We start from the raw sequence: 22,515 nt of genomic DNA on the forward strand, positions 1-22,515 counted from the left end.
AGAGTAAAACAAAGTTATCAATTACTTGTCAGATAATAACAAAATATCTTATCATCGCAATTCTTTGTTGCAGCAAGTAAAGTTGCAATGACGATAATAATGAAACGATCTGAAGTCACATTGAACTGCTGGGATCACGTAAATATTCATCTGAATATTAGTGGATTGTATATTTAAAGTAAGATATGAACTAAGCTCAGCCTGTGACGGTCGTGATCTAGTGGTCAAGCCGTTGGATTTGCAAGTCTGGGACCGTGAGTTTAAGTTTCAATTCCGTCACTTTTTAATTTAATTTTGATTTAATAAGCATTTTTGGAATATTCAAAAAACGATTTTTTTAATACATCATTAATTGCATAGATTGTAGCAACGATCCATGTATTTTATCGTACAGTCAGTGATGACTAGTGCAAGATATTGATTATCTTGCCCTGATTGAATCCTCTCGCCAGATTAATATACAGTAATCAGAAGTGTCACTCGCGATTTATTAAGTTTGCACATAATGAACTGCAAACAAAGGTGTCAGTTGCATTAGAATTAAACCAGTTTTCGTTTTTAAATAACCTATAACTGCAAGCCAAACTGGATTCTCCGTCTACAGTGTTCGTCTTCGATGGGCTCTCTTGTTAAGTCTCTCCTCGAGCACTGTGACACTCGTCGGGTGCATCAAAAGTTCAGGTACGTTTAGTTTTTGAATCGGGGCTTTCTACGACTACGCAGATAAACGGGTTCCGATCAGGCGGCGGTGCAGAGGCGGGGACGAGGAGAAAAAAAAAGTGGAGACGAATTAGGGACGGGCGTGACGCTGATGGAGAGCCTCGATAAAGCGCAAGGGAATGACCGACCATCGACTGTCGGCAAATCGGCCGGGAGTAAATATTAAAGCTTGACGATACTTTAAGCCGGATATGGAGCTGTGCTAGGGCGTTACGTATGACGCCGTCGGTCACGTCTGTTCAAAGCATAAAGAATGGGATTAAAGGGCTTTTTGATGCTCGATACTCCAACGCAGAGAGCTTTTAGTACATTTATTTACGAATTTCCGTGTATTTTCAGTTGCTCACCATTTTTCTCCACTTTTCGTTCCCCTTGGAAAAATGCGATCACAACTCGACACTCACCTCGGCGGGAAACGCATAATTGTTGACGTGATGTTCCGAGCCATGGTTGTCATCTTGACCGTAATGAATGTAAATCTCTTCGAATTGATAGTGATAGGCGAGAGGCCCACCAGTGATGTTCACTCGTACTTTGGATTCTTTATCCGTCCGAAACACCAAGAATTGACCAGTGTTGTGCAGATGACCTGAGACCTGTGAAACAAATTTTATTTTTTTTATTCATCGATATCCAGTAATAACATTTTTATTTCACGGCCAATTTCATAATTCAAGCTGGCAGAACCAAGATTGCCATTTGATTTATTTTATTTGAAGTTACGAAACGTAATAGTATTGTGACAATAGGATTACGATTCATTTTCGAATGTGTAATCCTTTAATGTATAATTGATGTTTGCCAGGATCAGTGCGTATTCGATTCCGGTCAGGCGTGCATTTGACTCTCTGTCCATTCGAAATTTACTTGAAATAGTCATATGTATTGATTTTCCATTTGAGGATTTGTCTTGAATCTTAATAATTGATAACATTTTCATAAACTTTTCGATATAATTATTATTTCTGTTTTTATAAGTCCAACATTTATTTCAAGTAAATCTCGACTGTTGTCTGGCCGTATAGAATCATTAATGTCGAATTTATAGCAATTCTTTGATTTGCTTCCGATGATCGAGAATCCCCAATTCTGAATTGATAAATTATTAAATGACAACTTCATTTATTTCAAATAATTAAGAAACTCAAATATTGCAAAGAGCTATGAAAGGATAAGTAGGAATTTAGGTTTAATTTCTTGAGTAATTCATTCGATGAAATAAAACTCCTAAAGAAACACTGAAAGTAATACCATGTAATCCCCTTAAAAAAAATTAACGGAAGCCATGTTGAAGCATATTTTTTGTAATCTGATTGGCTCCAATGAAAAAAAAACTTAAGAATTCAAATTACTTTTAGTTGATTTTTTTTATTTTAGTAATAATTTAATTTGTTTTTAGCAAGAAAATACCCCCTTATAAAAAAATTAATAGAAGCCATGTTGAAGCATATTCCCCTTATAAAAAGGTAATGGAAGTCATGTTAAAGCATTTTATTCGTGATCTGATTGGCTCAAATAAAAAAAGATTGAAAATTCAAATTGATTTTAGTTGAATTTTTCTTTCTGTTTTAATTTAATTTGTTTTTAGCAAGAAAATAAAACATATAAAATATATAATCTTTAATTCACCATTCATTATCATAATGTCATTTATCGTTTATTAGCTTTATTTATCCCCTTTATAAAAAAGAGATGGATACAGTGATTTTTTTTCGTCATCTGATATAGTCACGTTATAGACTGTTATGTAACGGCAAATAAGCGTGTAGATGTAGTTTTGAGTTGAGATTTTAGTAATAAAAATTTAATTCACCATAGTTGATACGGGTAATTTTGAAGATAATGAAAGTAAAAAAAGTAGGTTGCAGTATTATTGTTTTTACACTCATTTTATAAAACTATCAGCGAATAAATCGTGTTGTAAAAACAAGATGTTGAAATCGTTCTAAATATTTTCTATTACTAATCGATAATCTGATATTTGAATGTGTAAGATTGAAATAAATATTGTAATTAAGCAATTTTCATTCAAAGAATAGAATAAATGTTGAATAGTAATTTGAAATAGTTGAATAGTTGAAAAGAACTAAAAATTATTCGTAGCAGTTTTCAATATGATAAATAATGAATTTGGAATACACGGAACTATTTTACCAATGCACATTTATACGCTATGATATGTGTTTTATAAAAAAATTGAAAAATCCACCTTCGACAACAGTAATTTATATTATATACGTTAATCAACATAACAAAAAATGAAAAAGAGTATAAGAGCACGCAAAGCGCATCTGATTCTATATATTTTGATTTTCCTATATAAAAAAGTGACTGTTTGCCGAGTGAAGTTAATTTATTTGTGATCTGATTGACTGAATGCACTCACGTAGGTCACTGTTATAAGTAAATCAGCACTAAATAATAGATCGAGGCGTTCTACATCTATTAATATTCTATTAATACAAATCAGTATAATAATTTGTAGGCATTGAAAGTAATGTTAATTAACTCCAGTTACATTTATTTATGGGACTTATATAAATTTATTGAATATATTTATTGTAAATATTTACTTCGAATAAATATCATCAACAATAAAGAATATTATAAATCGATATTTTATATGAAATTCTGCGAATTGATTTCGGTGCATTCAGCACCGTTAATTTATTTTTAAAAAACAATTAGAAATTCAAATTGTATATTTAAATAAAGTCTCCAAATGATCACGGATAAATAACTGAAGAAACAGTAGAAAAACATTTTAATTAAAATAACATATCTGTTGGTACGGAGATACCCTACAAAAAGCTTGATATTATAAACCAATATGTTAAAAAATCAACAAAATTAAATTGTTACTTGTAGCCGGCAGTTCTATTCATTTGAAAAAGAAAGAATATAACTGATTTGGTGCGCTGCCCATATTACCTATAAATAGCTAAACATCTAAGAACCTGTTAGTTTATTAGATTTGAAATTATTACTATTGGCGAATATCAATATGATTGGATTATTACTAATAATATCGACTTATGGTAAGCGTCTGAAAGCATAGAATTATCGTTTGTATGTATAGTTTATTTTAGAATTCTTTAATTTTGCTTATAATAATTTCGATTTGATTCAAGCATGAAACTGAATATTTCTGAATTCGAGCGAGAGATTAACGACACTAGTTATATAAAAACAAGAAATTTCAAATAATGAAACCAGATAAAAATAGTCGTGCGGCCCAATGATAATTGATCGATAGCTCCTCGAGGGAAGCTTTGCTGCTCTTAAATTCGAAGCTATTACGGTCAACTTGTTAACATTATCGGAGACATTCTAGCACAGCCTTTTAATTTATCAAGTCGGCAGGGAAGGTGCAGCGGCAAAAAGGGATCTCGTGGCTGCGGCAGAAGTGACAAAAAAGAAGTCGTCGTCGTCGTCGTCGTCGTCGGGGTCGCGCGGCCGCGCGGTTAATTGAATGCTGCACCACGTACATAGTCGTCGGGGCGGTGCAATAAATGAAGACACCAGGCGCGTGGGCTACGGCAGCGGCTGCTGCTGTTGGTTTTTCGTCGCGCACGTGCGCATATAGAGCTCGCGCTAGGCCGTGATCGATCGCGAGCGTCTTGGCGCAACGTCTGGCTGACTTCTTGCCTTTGCGCCACGCGGCGCGCAGACTAGAACAAGAAGCTCGCGTGGTGGCACCGCGCCCGCGCGGATAATTGATTGGACGTTTAATTGGACGCAACGGCACACACGTAGATGTGCGACCCGTTCTTGCCCTCCTCTGAATGATGGCGTCATCAGTTAGAGATAATGAGGCGCCCTAAAATGTCTCAAAGCGATAACTAACATTTTTGTTTCTGCTTCTTTCTCGCCGCCGTTTCGATACGCGACTACGCAAATTCGCGTTTTCATAAATTAAGAGAGAGAGAGAGAGAGAGAGAGAGGGAGAGAGAGATTTTCATTTGTGCAGATACATAATTCAAAAGCGACGACACGCGTCTCTCTCGACTAGATGCGCGCTCGTAAATATCTCATGGGTAACTCCGCGACTTTACGCGCTTTATCGCGTTGGATAATAAGTTTTTATGTAGCCAAGCGTTGCGTTATTTATGGAGGTGGGATTTCTTTTTATCGCACTTGTTTGCTTTTCACGAGGAGGCCTCTCTTTCTACGATGCGTGCAGAGAGCTAAGCTTGTCTCTTCGAGGTGCTTTGCTATTCCAGAGCGCGCACAAAGTGAAAATGAACGCTATAGAGTGGATTTTTTTTCCTGCCACTGGATTGTGCCTTTTTTATGAGCGAAGTTAGCTTGTTTTTAACGGTTGACTTGTTCAACGAAAAGCAAAACAAAGAGGAAGTAAACTTTTTATTCCCGCGGTGTGACGGCTTTTCACCTCACTTTCGAGTGCCTTACGTATTTCATGAATTTAAAGAAACAGAAAACAAAAAAAAAACGTTATGCATGAACGACCGAAAGACATAAAATCTAAGTTCTAAGTTTATCGCTGGTGACAAAGGATAACAAAGCTTGAGCCTGCCAGTGCGGGGGGTTTGCAAATTCTATATACATTATAAATCATATGGTAGCCCCTTTATTTGCACAATCAGCGGGCAAATCCTCGAACGCGGGCAGCGGGTAAAAGACTAGGCGTCCCTTATCGAGAACGAAGGAATAGTCTTTATTTTCGCGAGGTTATATAATATATCGAAAGACGACGAAGTTTTGACTTGCGTCGTCGGACGCGAGAAATTATTATTTTCGCCAAGCGATAAATCCCAGCCAAGTCGAATATTCTCTTGGGCTTCGTTTGCGTCTTGCCTTCTTCTCTCTCTCTCATTCTCTCCCTCTCTTTTTTTATTCTCTCTTCATTCGGCTGCCAGCCAATTCGACTTTTCACGAAAGTCTCCGTGAATGCGATGGGGCGTCGAAGCGGTGCAAAACTTTATAGGGAAATTCCAGTAAAGGGACGGCCCAAGTCTTGACTGAAGTTCTCTATATTTATCGCTCGATGCGCAATCAAATTTCATTGCATTTTTCACATTTCTTCCTCGTTCATGCTTCAACTTTATTCATTTCGCGCATGATGAAATAAAATGAAGCTAATTAAAATTTTTTTAAATTAATCAATTAACATTCCGAGCAGGTTTTTACAAGTGAAAGACGAGTCCAACTTCAAAGTTTTTCTTTGTGATGTGAAAATTGAATCGAGTATAAGAAGTAATAACTTTATTAAAAGGACGCACTGACCGACATTCATCCAAGCACACCTAGATTGACTCGTACGTATCTAATAAATTTTCATACAAAGTAACAAAAACGCAGTTGAATAACTCCTCTTTATATCTCAGTCTATACGTAGCAATTAAAAAGATTCCAATTAGCAAGCCTGAAAAGTTTTACGTATAGAATCAAATAGAAAATTACAGAAAGTGCTGGCAGTACTTTTGAGGAACTCGCCACAAAGGGCGTGTGCTTGCGCGTGCCTGCGAGTATAGGGAAGCGAAAAGCAGTAGGTAGCGAGAAAACAAAAAAAAACGGCTCAAAGCCTTGGCGAACGCACAGCAAAGAAATAAAGAGCCACGGAAGAGAAACGCGGGTCTTGGCTGCGCGGGGCCTCGCACGGCTGCTCGCCATGAAAGAGTGAGAGTGAGAGAGAGAGAGAGAGAGAGCGTCCCGACCTAGAAGAAAGAAGAAGAAGAAGTAGAAGCCCACTGAGAAAGAGGCAGAGAGAGAGAGAGAGGAGAGAGGAGAGTGCCGGAAGTTCCGCGCGAACATGTTCCTTTGCAACCGCCAGCGCCACCGCGCTTTTCTATGGTGGGCCAACTTTGCCGGTGGCTTGTTGTACTGCTGCTGCTTTTTTTCACTTCTGTTTGTCATTTCTGCGGGCCGTTATGCCGCCCGGATGTATACGCCAAAGTGATGGAAAGAGAGAAAGAGGGAGCTTCTCCAAAGTTTAATCACGTGTCTGCGCGAAGTGTCGACAACTTTTACTTACTCCACGCGCGTGAGAAGCTTTATGCGTACTGGAATTGGATGTCGCGTATTGTAATTTTTAATTTCATCTCTCTCTCTCTCGCTCTCTCTCTCTCGCTCTCCCGTTCTGATGTTTTTTCCTTCCCGCGCTCTTTTAGATTCAATCGTTGAACGTGATGCGGTTGCCTGGTTTCTTGAAATTCAATCACAGTTCTATTATAGTCTAGCCAGCAGTTTCTAGGAGCAGACTTCACCATGATTTAATTTAGCCAATATAATACTTGAATTGTCGAAAAGGTAAAAGAATCATGGAGTTCTAGTAAAAATAGAAAATAAATTGCGCTACAAATATAGAAAAATTTGATTGAATTTAAATCGATTAAAAGGACTTGGGCAGGGCCGATCAATTGGGCTCTGGTGTTTCAATTTGACCGCCCAAAGCAACCTGAATTCTATTTCCCGGCTCATCGGTCTCGTTAATCTTCACCTGTAATTCATTCCAATCGATACCTTTATAATTATTTTCCATTGTAGTCCTGGACATTTAGTGCGCGAGTAATCGATCCTGATTATAACTTTAAACTTGACGTAGCATTTTACAAGCGAATCCGTGATTAAAAATAAATGATTAAATCTTCAAATGAGCGGGGAATTTCAAACCACGTAGACTCGCTACTTAGTGAAAAGAAGAGTGGAAAGAAAAATAGGCGAAGGTGAAAAGAAATCGCAACTGCAAATGAAACGTGCGGATAAAACAAAAGGGACGAGTGAGAGCAGCATAAAGGGCCAAAGGGTGTCGATTTCGAGGGCAACATTGTTTGATAATTAATACGAATTCGGCTTGCAGCGACGCGGCGATAGAGAGAGTGAGAGAGTGAGAGAGCGAGAGAGAGAGAGAGAGAGAGAGAGCGAGAGAGTGGTATTGGCAGGCTGATCACGTTTTCGGCAACTACACGTTTGCAACAATGTGAGTAGGAGCTTATGCTGTGGCTATATGGTCAGACTGGCAGTAGTAGCAGTGTACGATGCAGTTAACGAAGCCCCCTCCCCGTCTCGTTCGCTCTCTCTCTCTCTCTCTCTCTCACTCGCTCGCTCATTTCCACACTCGTAGCCACCTCTGTTTAACTTCTCTTCTACACCCAGCATTAACTAGTACTTGCTACCCTGTATTTATACGTCTTACTCTCACAGCTGGCTCGCCGTGCGCTTTAGAACGGAGGTTTAGTTTGAAGGGTTATCCAAAGGCGACCATTGTTTCCTACCTTAAAAAAGGGAAAAGTGTGCAGCTTCTATTAATTGCAATTGGTGAGTTGAGTTTGCAGATTTTCAAATCTGTCTGGAACGCTAATGTGACGCCAGAATTTAGAACACTAATTAATTGACTTCTTTATTTTATTGAGCAATTAGGTTTCCTTTTGATTTCAAGTTATTTATTTGCTTGAAATTCGGATGGAATACTTGAGCGACAAGTCTATTTTGGAATTGAACGATGAGATGAATGAGAATAAAATTATATAGGGTTATAATAAAATTATAGGGTTATAGTATTTATTTATATTTAATGCATCCGTTAACTCGAATAATTAATAACTTATTTTCTACTTCATTTATAACGTTGAAAACTTTTTTGTCTCTACTGGATAAGATGGTCCCCGGGAAGATGGACATCGCTTAAATCAAAGTTTTTTAAAATAATTTTTTTTTAATTTTTAGTAGTTTTATATGTAATTTGGAAACATAATTTGCCTTCTATCGTTGAATAAGTAATATACTTTCTAAATATCAGAGAAACAATTATTTCAATAATAATTTGTTAATTAATTTATTTATTATTTTGTTCTTAAATCAAAATGTTCTATTTATTTTTTGCATAAACTTTTTATTTATTAATTTTTGAAAATTTTGGAATTTAATTTACCAAAAAATATTTATTTACTGAAATAATTTTTCACTTGCATCTTATTTGTTTATTTTTTATCTATTTCGTTTTAAAAATGATAAAAAGATTATTTATTTTGATCTAATGTATTTTCTTGATGTGTCCGTCTTGCTCGGCGATTTTTGAAGCGCTGAAAGTTTAATTAATTTTTCATCAATTTATTGTCTTGATTTATAAATAATTTACAGGACTGTCATTGCACATATGAATTTTTTATTATGCCTATTTAACGTTAAACATATAATAATATGAATTTTTATTTACTCACTTCCGTTTTTATCAATTTTTCCTTAAGGTATCCGTCTTACCTGGGTCTCCCCTATATTCATTCTCATTAATTCATCTATGAGTTATATATATATATATATATATATATATATATATATATATATATAAAAGGCAAATTTTACGACATCCCATCCCCTCCTCCCCATTAAACTTTTCTCTACCGTATCCTCCACTCTACTTTTTCAAAAAAAGTTAAAAGAACAAAGTTTTTATTTCAACAGAAGTAATTAGTATATTAATATAGTTGATAAGAAAAATTAGAAGACGCCGAAGAGCTTGCTGGGAAAGCAATGAATTTATCCAGAGAAAAAAATCGTAGCCTCGTATAATATTTTACTTATGACTATTTATCTAAGGAAAGTTATTCATCGTATATTATGAGCACGGATAAATTGCTGAAAGTTACAATTATCTATGATCCCATTAAATCATAAAGAATTATAACCATACTCATCGAGGTTATACGGTTCTTCATTACACATAATTCATGATTGTTACGATGACTAATGCTGCACAAATTAATTTTTTTTTACAATTCTAAGCTTGTCTCGAAGATTATTCAATCAAATGAAAAATGAAGCAAGTTGTCGATAAGGAGAGATTCATTTTTAGAGTCATGTGGGAGAGCCCGTTTGAAAGGAGTGAACGAACCGGCAGAAACGTCAAGTGGCACGATATTCCCTCGATGATCGTGAAACAGCATTTCAGCGAGAGCGTTTTCTCTCTCTCTCTCTCTCTCTGGTAATAGTAATAGCAGTCCCTAAAGATGAGCAACTGTATGGGAGGAAGCAAAAATCGAGGCCGTAATAAAGTTGTGAGACGAGGTGTAAGACACTTTTGAAAAGTCGACGCGATCGCGGCCTAATGAAAAATAAAGGAAGAAGAAGAAGACTGCAAGCTGCTGCAAGTAACAGGATAGGTATAAGAAATAAGACGAGAGAGGAAGGAGAGCGAAGACGTACGCGCGAGGGGCTCGACTCTCGGTGTTCCTTCTATTGTTTAATTTAAGTGCCAAAGTTTTAACCGGGTTAAACGGCGTATAAATTCGCCGGCAATGGTATGAGGCGCCAACTACAAGGGAGAAGAGAGAGAGAGAGAAAGATCGCTGCTCCTTGGCTTGCCTAGGGTCGACTGCAACTGCGAACGAAAGAGAAAGACAGCGAAAGCGAAACGAGGAGAATGTTATTAGACTGAAAGAGAGAGACGGAAAGCGTTCGGGCTAAGATTAAGCACCGAGTACCTCCCCTTTCTCTCATACTATACGAATCCGGAAGGAAGAGTTAAAGCTTATTCGATGCGCGAAAAAAATCCGAGATTTTGTATTGCGCGCTCTCCTCTCGAGGACCTCCGTTACGACTGCACTTTCTCGTCGAGTAATTTATGCATCGAGTAAAAAAGTGCGTCCAAATTGACGAGCAAGAAATATTGCAATATCCAGTTTGCGTACTCGACAAGAAGTACATTGTCGTGTGGCAGTCGACGCATGATGAATACTGTAACTCTCCGCGCGACATGATGAAATGGCCGCAAGAGGGATCCATTATGGAAAGTTGGTTCTTGCGCGCGAGTATCAGCATATTTACGTACGTAGGTTAGTCATACACGAGCGCGCGGCCTGCACGGATTGATTGATTGATGAGACAAGGCTGAATCGCGCGCGAGCTATTCCTTTGTTTTTAACTGCGCGTAGACGCGCTTGCGAGGTAATAACACCATAGTCAAATTGACATAGCCGCCGCCTACTGTTCGTAAATATAGCTAGCGCACTGTTCGTTCAGAGACGTATATATTACATTGACGTAGCGCTCGTTAAACAGCGGCATTATGAAATCAGGACTGATTAATCTGTGGATTTATTATACACTGCTATACGCTCTTCACTGCATACGTGCTGCGTCGATGTTTATATTGCGAATCCGATCAAATAAAAACGAGAGTTGCGAGGGCACAGCGCCGCTGCATACTTTACAGCTTCATGGTAGTCCTAAATCACGGTCTAGGTCGCAACTGCGACGTAGCTTTCGTCGACTACAGCAATTGCGCGAGAAAAATGGAGAACAAAGGCCCTCGTTGCCCGCTATGCGTGCGTGCACTGAATTCTCTCCTTTCTTTTTTTCACGTTCCCTCTCTCATTCCTACGGCGCGCGCAAGAGTAGAATCCGATGAGCTGCTGCTAGCTAGACGAGAAATGAGAGACAAACCGTGCGACATGCCCCGAGACTATTTGTCTTTTTTAAAGGGCCATATACCGGGGAGAAAGAACTGCGAGAACCTTTTCTTTCGTCAAACTCCCTTTTCAATTTCTCACTCCGTACTCCACCTGAGTTTAGCCAGCTTTATATACTTCGCGTATGGGAACATCCCCGATACTTCTTCTTTTTTCCGGCTATATTTAACCCCTAAACAATACAACCGGTTAGAATGCGCCGATCGACACATGTGTCGTCAACATTTTTCAAATACTAACGAATATCTGTAACTGACTGAACATTTTTCATCAAAAACTAAAAAGCAAACATTGTTATTTCGACCGAGAGAAAACGGCTTTAAAAAGTTTTTTGCGTCGCTTTTCGCAAAAGAGAGCTCTTAACAGCATTCATCCGAATAATAAATATTCGGATTTAATGAAACTTTTCTTTTCGAAAAAAACTTGTAAAATCGTTGCAATATGAAAAAGCTAAATTCATATAATTACAAAGTCACGGAACGCGCACGTGAATGGCGTTGCAAAACCGTCAAAATGGTATTACCTTCGATCACCGACAAACGTTTCATCGAACGTTAACGAAAGTGGCCTGAAGAAAGGCTAAAATCGACGAAACAAAAGCGGAAATACAAAGGTAAAGCCCAGGTGGGAGAGGGATCAGGAAAAAGTAGTTTCTCGCCAATATTTTTTTTATTCCTTTGTCTCGTGCGCAAAAATAAAGGGCGATATCCCAATGCTTTATCCGTGATTCGGGTGCGTACTTCATTACGCGGAAAAAACGGCTCTCACGACAATAGTAGCAGTATGCAAAATCCCTCTACGTTGAAATATCTCACGCGGCGAAAGAAAACAAGGCGTAGTTTGGTAAAAAAAACTCAACGGCAGTAGCAGAGCCGTGCAGAAATTTTATGATCGCAGCACTCGCCTCTCGTACAGTAGCAGCGCAGTATACGTTGGAATGCATGTCCAAGAAAAGTAATGCCATTTACCACTAGCTCTCTCTCCCTCTCTCTCTCTCTCTCTCGCTCGCTTCGTACCACTACATGTGGTCCACCCTTCATTTTATCCCCTCTAGGTACAGTTTTGATTCCACACCACCAGCATTGGATAATAGACTTTTGCCAAGCTGACGTCGTTAAAATGTAATGAGGTATCTGGTTTATTGCTTTATCAAAATCCATACAATAAATTCCCTGAGAGAAGTTGATTCATTTATTTTCTCCTTTTTATATCACATGAGACGATTGTGAATGATTTCCAATATAGTATATCCTATCTGTATTTCAAATTATTCAGTGAGAAGGAGTTTTCAACTCTGAGAATGAAAATTTAATGCAGGTATTAATTTTTAATGGTTTTCAGTTATTCATTTGATATTGAAACAAGTTTTATGTAATTGAAAAACTGTAATAATTTTCTCATTGAGTAAATATTCTAAAATAAAGATAATTGTACTTTGATGATGTTCGATATAAAAATGTGGAATTGAATTATGATAAATTGCAATGTTGCGGTCGTGCTAATTCACTAGGGCAATGTAAATCGTATTTAATTAATGTGTGTAAAGCGTCTTTGACGAAGTTGAAATTAGCGAAATGACGACATGGTGTGTATAGCGTAAGTCTCTGACGGTAACTCTAAAGATCTATATACTGAACTTATGAATCCGAGCGTAGCCAACCTCAATGTGTATACTCACACGAGTGTCTGTGAGAGAGAGGATGAATGTTCGAGAGGGTTGGCGCACATACTTTGAGGGAGGCGCAGTGTGTCCTTTCTCTGTCGCGCGCAAACTTACACCAGCGGCTTACACTCCGTAGCAAACGTTAAAGTTGTTCCAGAGCATAAGTTCGGCCAGCCGCGTATACAGACGAACTTACACTAGCTTACATTGCAGTACCCGCGCAGATATTATTGCTTTGTCGTCGTTTTTACCGCCAGTCACAAGCACAACTTTTCACCCAGATCACTTGACATTCACGTGCCCGAGTGTAAGGGTCATAAGTAGATTATAATTGGGTATGCTTATATATACTCTCGACGTAGCGATGCTCGGCTACGATGAATGGAGCCGGTGATATTTTTAAAAAGTTGCTCATTAATAATACGCCGCCGAATCTTTCGACGGAGTATTTTCTCAGGTGCTCGATAAACGAATGAATTTCATATTTGGAGAGGCAAGCGAGCGACGGCTCGAGAGGCAACAAGCATCGCGTGAAACGAAACGAAATAAAAGCTCCAGGGCTGCGCGCGTCGGATGAAAAACGAAAGCGAGCTCGCGGTAATTGCATCGCGATCGACTGCGATAATACTAAAAAGAAGCTTCATTAAATGTCCAATTATCCAGTTATTAACCGGCGCAGGACGCAGGTGCGCGTTTCTCCGCGAGCAACGTATCAATCAGCGCTTATCCGAAGTATAATTTGAAACTTTTTTAATTGCAGTCGATTAATCGCTCAAGAGGCGAGTCGTTTCAGCGCGCGAAATCGGCTATGCGAAAGAGAGCTCGACTCAACTCGATAAAAAAAAAAAAGAAAGAAAAAAAAAAGAAAACGGAGAAAAGGGGAGGGAGGCAAAAAGACAGAGGACGAGTGTCTCTAACGACTTATCAGAAAGGTCTTTCATCTTCATTTGGCTTGAAATCGAAAAGTTTTTCAAAGTCCTACACGGTTTCAGTGTATAAACGAGTTTCCACGAGGGGATCCACTGAGGGACGATGACAACGATAGCTGTAAGAGGGAGTATCACACACAGAGAAGGATGGGCAAGGAGGTGGCTGAAAGCTGCAAGGGGAGGCAACGCTTTGACAAATTACCTTGTGCTTGTCCACGTTCATCGGCCTCAGGTGGGGGTCGAAGAGCAACTTGTCAGGCTCGATGTTGATAGGACTTTGCCGCCTGCCCTTGCTGCACAGGGACCACTGGGGATTGATTAGGCCCCAAAACGACGGTCCTGCAACCATAAAACACGAAAGCTTATTGAAATTTTCCCAGGCTACAACAGTTTCACGGGGAATATTACGCAACGCATCTCTCCATCAGGAATTCGTTTTTCTTCGGCTTTTTTTCGCCAACGTTACTTTTTTTTCTTCCCGTCCTTCCACTCACGTACGCGAAAGAACAACATTTTCATTCGGCGTAATCAACGTGAAATAAGCGCCTCACGTTCGAATAATTTTCAATCTCGTTGGATTTGTCGGTGAATAATTTGAATTGTAAATTGCATAAAAACATGTAAATCGTATATTTTCATCAATTGCATGAGCACAACTTTGTTATCAATGTATAATTAAACTCTCGAAATAATTGATTTATTGTTCTAAAAAAATAAATAATACATATTCATGATCAACATCGAAATGCAGTAACTAACAGCACTAACCAAGCAAGTATATAATTGACGAGATGAGCCACCAAAACCTAAAATTTCATCGGACCCAAAAACGCAATCAGCCGCGAGGACGAAGGAAGTTGAAAGCAGCGGCGGCACGAATGCAAAATCATGAACGTTGTCGACTCGTGCTTGAGGAAGTACATTATACGCTTGCTTCGCGTGTAACTCATAACGAGCACGGAATTGGCCTAATCCAGACGCACACGTGTGCACGCAGAGGTCGTCCGCCGACACTTTCCTAATTACGGCCGCGCTACACGCCGAAGCGCGGCGAGAGGACGGGGGGACGAAACGCAAAAATTTCCTCGGAGCGCTGCCGAATTCCACGGCTTTGGGCAATAACTCTTGGCCGAAGTTGAGGAGAAAGCGGGCGAAGCGGCCGATGATTAAAAGCGCCGGAATTCCAGAAGAAAAGCTCGAGGTCGAGAGAGAGAAGAGCCGCCAGATGCGACGACGGAGATGAGTCTGGCTGTATGTGTCAAATTGCACACGCGAAAGCGACCCGCCGTCATATAATAATAATCGTCGTCGCGTGCACGGTATACATCGACCAAGCCATCCCACTGCGCGAGCAGCAGCAGCAGCAGCAGCAGCAGCAGCTTATGAGCTCTATGCTTAGACGAGCGTTAATTCATTACCAGACACATCGCCTTAGCCCCCACGATGCCGCGATGTACGCCTGCTGCTTGTACACACGTCATCTTCAGGGACGCTGCGTTACTACTATACTCCTCGAAGTAGCTTACAACTGATTAAGAGACTGCTGTATGTGCGTATATTGTATGCCTATGGTGTCTACCTATAAATTATCTTGGGATATTCAATTACGACCTTGCGATAATAGATGAAGTAGTGGGCCGACATTATGAGCGCGCGCTCACACATACACACACACGCACACACCCACCAAGTTTATTATTATAAGTAGAGTGCAGTGTCAATGGGATATGTAGTATTCAGTAGAGCAGTTCCAGTATCATCAGGCGTATATCCACTGTCAGTTAAAGCGAGAATGAATTACAGATAAGTACTTAATCTAATGTTTTTATGGAAATTGTCTTTAGTATTTTCGACGTTGAGTCATTGAATAAGTTTGGAAAATGTACTTTCATTAAACGCGTCATTGGAAAACAATTGGTGAAAATCATTTTTTACAATTCCACTTGATTTACCAAGAACATTTCATCACAAAGAAATAAATCAGTTTAAAAATAAAATATCTTTTATTTTGTGCAATGTCATTAAAAATATGCATTACGGTAATTCTCATGTAATATATAGCTGGAATTTCACACCACGGTATTCCAAGCAGCGTCGTAAGAGAAAGCCCAAACTAGCTTATAAAAAGTGTGAGCAAAGTGTGACGGCACTCACGTCAAGTCGTGGCGAGATTCTTTGTCGGCAAAGGAGCTACTTAACTCGTCGTGCCATTCACGGGCTACGTCGCGGTTTATTTCTTGACTTTCGGATTTACGATGCTAATGTCTTTGGCGCCACCGTGAACGAGAGTAAGCTAAAGAAGAAAGCTAGTGGCACTGGTAATGAGGTTTCTTCCTTTTCACAGAGGAGGCAAAAAAAAGAAGAATGAACGCGAATTAGAGTGTCAACGTTTTTTCTCTCTCTTCCAACCTTTGCTCGTGAGCTTGTGAAGTGATCGTTCTTTTTCGTCGGCCAAGACGCTTCTTCAAATTAATTTATACGGAACGCCAATGGGATGAAAAGGAATGTCCTTGTGTATTTTTTATTAAGCTCTATGAGGGACAATATCGATTCTTTCCTTTCTTTCTCGTATTTGTCGATTGTCTTTGCTGTAGGGCGTTAAAATCACACGTATCGAACTAAAGAAATAGAAGCTCTTTCCACTTCAATGAACATACCTGGATCATTTTTATTATTTGCTTCCTCGGTCAATCCTTACGGTTGAAAAATTGGAAGTCGAAACGAAAAACGTTCAAAGAATCTCAAACCTGTTTCGATAGAAAACAAACCAATTAATTCGCATAAAAAATAGTAATAAAGTGAAAATATTGATTTTTGATCGCGTTTTCATTTACCTGCATAATACAACTTTATTGCATTTAATGTGCACCATAACTCATTTGTCGGTTTCTGCATAGTTAAACAGATCATACAAAGAACAGAATACTAAGCAAAATCAACCATCATGTAAAGCAGAGAAAAGACATATGGGCGAGCTGATTATCCGCGTACGTGTCTCGCGTCGTCGGGCCAGGTGTTAACGAGCGTACCGCACACGATGCATATAATTAAAAATTAGCAGCGCGGATAGCGGCGAGAAAGACGAAGTATGCACGTCGGCAACTAGACCCGATAAGCCGCATCCACAATAATCGGAGCGCAAATTAGGAACATAAAAGTTTTTATGCCTGATAGCGGCGATGAACAAGGTAAATGCCTTTTTCCTCAACTTTCGTCAGCGCTTTAGTTCTCAATTTCGTAGCCTCAGCGCTGTACTCTCACTTTTTCTACGCGCTTATTTATACTCCACGGTAAATTCTTCTCGCAAAATTCTGTTCTTTCGTATTATCTCTTTCGAATGGTAAACATAGGAAGAGTTATTCATCTTTTTTTTTCCGCGAAGTACCCGTCAAGCATCTTTATCGTGGCCAGAGCCAAACGATATTTATTGGAGGGCGGAAATGAACAGGCGCAAAGTAATTACCGTGTTATCGGAGTTATTGTCGCGTCTGGCACGCGTTTAAATACTCGGCGTTAAAATCGGCCTTCGATTGACAAGCTGGAAATTATACCCGGTGGGCCGCTCGCTGAATGACAAGCGTATTTTCTGATTGCCCCGTGCACGCGCTCATTGTATTTATTGCGATTGTGCGGCGCGAAAATATCCAGCGTGCTCTGATGAATGTTTTCTAATATTTCGCAAATATGGCAAACGAGCCACTCGGGATGTCTTACTACAAACGCGCAAAAGTTTTTTCATCGGCGGTCCAATAGTTGCGCCGTTGACTATTTTCGTCGCGCGAGGTAGCACGACCGAGACTTTTTACGAGCAGTCGTGAATAATTTTGCCAAGCTAAAGAAAAAAAAAAAGAAAACAGTGGCTAACCGCAAAGTTCGTAATCGTAAATAATTGAAAAGCCTTGTTACATCGGAAGTACAACTAGCGAGCGCGATAAGCAAACTTTTTTTTTTTTTATGAAGTCTACTAATTTGCCGATAATCCATCAATTTTGGAAGAGGTTCGCGGAAGCATGGATATACTTAAAATTTAAGCAAAACGTTAGCTCACGCACCCATCGACATCTACTTCCTTGTAGAATATAAAGCTGTGGCACCGACACTCAGACACGACAATGGTTGCTTGGAGCACTCAAGAGATACGTAGGAGAATCGCGAGTAGCAAGTAATGAAATTGTTAAACGAGTGGGGCTAGCCATCGGCTTGGTAATCGAATAATGTGTTCTACGGGTGCAGACGGAGTGATTACTTTCTTATCTCCACCTCTCTCTCTTTCTCTCTCGCGCGCGCACAGTGGCATACAATGGGCTCGGGCTATTATGGCATTCATCACCGTCGGCGGTGGTGGCGGCTCCTCCCTTGTACGCTTGTACGCCAGCTGCATTACACGCGCTCGCCTGTAACAGCCCTATTATTGAAACTTCAGCTAGCGCCCGCGCGAGCTAGTCGAGTCGAACGCGCGAACAATCATTGCGCAATTAGCAAAAGTGATTAAGTGTAGAAGGAGCAGGAGCTCTAATCTCGCGAGCGTGTACGTTGGGGATGCGCTTCCGAGCTTCGATCTGGGTTAAACCCGCTGCCACCTCCCTCTCTCGGGCCCGCTTACGCGGACCAGTTATGCGTGACAAGCCGGAGCCACGAAATTAGGAGACAATAATCGACGATCCGCAGACGACGCACTCCCGGCGCCGCGCTGCGTTCTTTGCCTCGCTGCCTGCTTCTACGTGATTACGCTGCTTGTCGTGTCTGATCGCGCCACGAATATTACTACTCGTACCTCGCACATTCAATTCCGCTCTTCTACTTTGTAAGTGACACGTGATCCGTTTAATAATTTTAACATGGAGTCATCCTGCAATTTTCCAAAAAATATCTTCAAAGCAGATTTCAATTAATTTTCCATTTTTTATTTCTCTTCTACAAACTCTGCGACGTGTTAATTTGACTCGTTTCGGCCCATTGTTCGGCGTCTCTCTCTCTCTCTTTTCTTTTTCCAGCGTAGCCAGCCTCCTTTCAGGTATCGAAGTTGGTATTAAAGCGAGCTTCCGCGACACCTGTTTTAATTACCAAGCTGTCCGTGCAAGAAGCTGGCGCCTTGGCTCGACTCGAGTCTCTCTTGGACATTGGACGAGGGCGGCCGCTGCGTGGAGCAAGTAATTACTTAATGAGAAAAATTCATTTCCCGGCTGTAAGATGGCTTAGGGCGCTACGTCAATTTGAAAGCGGCGCCCAAGCTCGACGAGAATAAATAGAGATATTAAATGAGGAACTGGCTTTGAGATCAAAAGCCCGACTGTTGATGATGAACGTTCCAAATTTTTACGCTAAGAATGTCTAAATGATTTTGAATTGTATGATTTTGACAATGCAAGCAGATGTAACCAGAAATGGATGTCAAAATTAAGTATATGTCAGAATCAGCTACGTAAAAATTGCAACTATAAATGAAGCCACGGTAGCCCTGAATGCTGACACGAGTGACAATAATTAATGACCATACTGTAATATTGAACTTTTAAGAAAACAGAATGATAAAGAAAGTCGATATTTCTTTCTAGTAATGTCACATCCTGTGGAAAATCAATTAATATTATTCCTTTCTTGAATAATTTATTTTTTTTATGACAACTTCGGTACATTTAATTATATTCTCGTTATTTTTACCGAAAGCTAATTTACGAATTCATACATACATCCAAAATAATTACATATTTTCCAAATCTTGTAGTAACAAAATATGTAAAAATCAAGTAATTGAAATAGAATAAATGTAAAATTATCATAATCTTGTCCACTCACAATTATTATGATAAAACATTTACTATCTAATTTGCAAGACATTCTGATTGATAATAAATTATGCAATCATAAATGTTTGAATTAACATTATTAAAGCATTCTACCATAACAAGTTGATATTAACATAACAATTGTTATTGCTATTACAGTTATAATATTATATCTTGATATTTCTCTGCTATAATTGCACAAACGCAGTCTTCATTGCAATGGAATTTTAGTATTATCACACAACTTCAATTTTTATTCTATTTCAAGCAAACTGGTAATATTATCAAAAAGAAATAGCGACATGTGAATATATATATATATATATATATATATATATATATATATATATATATATATATGCAATGTGTGATACATATCTATACGAAATGGAAAGGCGAGGAGGCTTCATAAAGCTTCTCAACGTACGTTACTTTCAATAACCTCCGTGAAAGATAGAAATTTCATACATGTGCGTGTGTGTGTAGGGGGGGGGGGGCGGTAAACGCTAAATAGAAAGAAACCTCCGTGACAAACTCGAAGGTATAACGAACGAAGGCATAAAATAGACCCATCAACAGTACTTTTCAATTTAAACAAAACTGGAAATTTTTATTCGATTCCCAACTGTGGGAAATGCGCGAGAGAGAAGGAGGAAAACAGGCGGAGTATAGCGCGCAAGTAAGCTTAGCGGGAGGCCAATCCTTAAGGCTTAGCGGATTTCTCGGATTGGCTTCTTTTTGCCTCAAGTTTGCGAGGAAAAAGATCAAATTCGAGAGAGAGAGAGCCAGAGAGAGAGAGAGAGAGAGAGAGAGAGAGAGAGAGAGAGAGAGAGAGAGAGAGAGGAAGAGGGGCCAGTCCAATTAAGGTATTTCCAGCGCGAGGCTGTATATACGCGACTGCCGAGGATGCCATTGTCGCCGGAATTCATATGCATACATGAATACATTTCAGTGTTCTCCAATCAAGCGCCGAGGTGTCGTGCAATCGGCCGTCTCTCTCTCTCTCTCCCTCTCTCTCTCTATATATATATTCTCCTCGGCCTGTCTCATCCTCTTTTCACCACCACCTTCTCCTCTACTCCACTTTTGTCTATTATCCTACTATTATCGAGCTGCTTTTGTATTCCTCACAGGTGTGTATGATTGTCTGATCTTTTGTGTATCATTGCCAGTGTGGCGCTCTTAAATATTTTCGGCTGTAAATGCCGACGAAAAAAAAAAAAAAAAAAAAAACTACCCACCAGGTGGCTGTCATTAGCATGTCCTTGATTCGCTGTGCTGATTTTAACCGTGCAGGTAATTTCATTTGCTTTCGCAAACGTAACTTCACTGCCAGCTAATTTTTCCTTTCGCTTCACTTTTCATTCTGTCACTTTGGAAAATTGATGCACGCGACGTCTGCCATTAATCACTTGCAAACATAGCCGCGACAAATAATACGTTTCCTTTGCTTGCTGCGAGCGTCATGTTTTATTTCGCGTAAGGAAACACGCCATTATTAGACTTCTTCGTCGCATTTATTTATTACACACGGCATATTTCTTCAGGTCCGATGCGGAGATGTAGCTTTCTATTAGTCTACGTCTGCTTAATTCTCTTCTGGGTTTTCCTTATGCCTGAGGTTAGAAGCGTAAGGATGACCTAACAACAGCGTGTTAATGTCTTTGGGGAACAATTCTTGATCGTGTCGCATCAGGGGCATCACCTTAATAAATTATCCAATTCAATCCTTCTTATTTATCTCCGTTTAACTGTTTGTCTATTTTTTTTTAACTTAAGCTAGAGGAAACATTTGTTCATTTTCATGTATTGTTGAAATGGCTGCGTAGCGCAAGAAACAAGAGACGTTAATTGACATGAAGAAAAAACTTGGCCTTCATCAAACTATTTTGTTCTTCAAGTTTTACACAATCGATTTGCAATAAATTTACGATTTTTCACGTAGCTTTCAACTTATAATGAATAAGAATTACTGTAAGTTTCGGCATATATTCGTTTTATTGCGCTCTTTCTTTTTGTTGTTTTTTTTTTGCAAACCGATATAAATCAATCAAAATTCCAACGGCAGACTTTTACTGAACTCGAGCGCACGCTTGCGTATACACACACACTAAAAAAAGAGCGAATGCATGCTAGTCATTTGGTTGATTTCTCAACGACTTTTCTCTCTCTCTTTCTCTCTCTCTCTCCTATTTGGTTGGTATGCAATTCTGAACGTTTCAAAACGGAACAAGAGCTTTATTTTGCTCGCTCTCTAGCATGCATTGCCTTTTTTCTCGACCATTATTTTTTTTTCATTCGACCACTTTTTTGCGTACAGGAAACGAAGATACACGACGAATGGAATCGACTGGACGGGCGGCTTGGTTGAATCGATGGGAATCAATCGCTAAAGCCCGCAAGAGCATTAAGCGATTTCACCTTTTAACTGCTATATACCTTCGTCCATGCAAGCACTCAGCGCTTTTTCAAAAAAGAAAAAAATATTTATATATGTATGTATACGTACGCTGTTCTATTACTTCGTCGGAATAGGCAGTTACAATTTCAAAGTAACAAAATACACGAGAAAAGTAAATTTATTTGAATTATAGATTTGACCATCGGAAAAAGTCAGTGTACCGATTGCCATACGCAGCAATTATTATGTTTTTAGAAAAATTATATCGTCGCAAAGTTCAGCAAACGGGCACTCTCAGAGCCATAATAATCGACGGTAAATTAAAAGAGCAGTACATATGTATGTGAACGCGCGTACAGCGTTTGCTGTACACACACAGCAGACTGCGACGTAGTTTCGCGCTCGTTCGAGCGCCAGCCAGCGCATCATTAAAAGACTAATTCGCGTTCGCGCGTGTATACAGTCGATACGCGCGAAATGTAGAGTAGACGGTACACGTATAGCGAGGCGTTGGCGCGACCGCAATTGATTTTTATCAATAGCAATTTTCGACCGCGCGCTCGCTGCCGATGGAATCTTTCGGCGCGGG

At 39.5% G+C, this 22,515-nt stretch overlaps 1 protein-coding gene across 2 annotated transcripts in view; it reads right to left on the reverse strand.

Moving 5' to 3' along the window:
• The window catches only part of LOC131673632 (carbonic anhydrase-related protein 10), a 107,390-nt gene that overhangs the window by 29,586 nt on the left and 55,289 nt on the right, over positions 1 to 22,515 (reverse strand). For both annotated transcript variants that reach the window (XM_058951763.1, XM_058951762.1), the window contains exons 3-4: positions 13,942 to 14,078; positions 1,125 to 1,316 (exon numbers count right to left, since the gene is read on the reverse strand). In XM_058951763.1, coding sequence (XP_058807746.1) covers positions 1,125 to 1,316; positions 13,942 to 14,078 — 329 coding nt within the window. The remainder of the gene's footprint in view (positions 1 to 1,124; positions 1,317 to 13,941; positions 14,079 to 22,515) is intronic.

The sequence above is a fragment of the Phymastichus coffea genome, unplaced genomic scaffold, assembly GCF_024137745.1.
Source record: "Phymastichus coffea isolate CEN01 unplaced genomic scaffold, Cenicafe_Pcof_1.1 PCOF00187, whole genome shotgun sequence".
NCBI classification, from domain to species: domain Eukaryota; kingdom Metazoa; phylum Arthropoda; class Insecta; order Hymenoptera; family Eulophidae; genus Phymastichus; species Phymastichus coffea.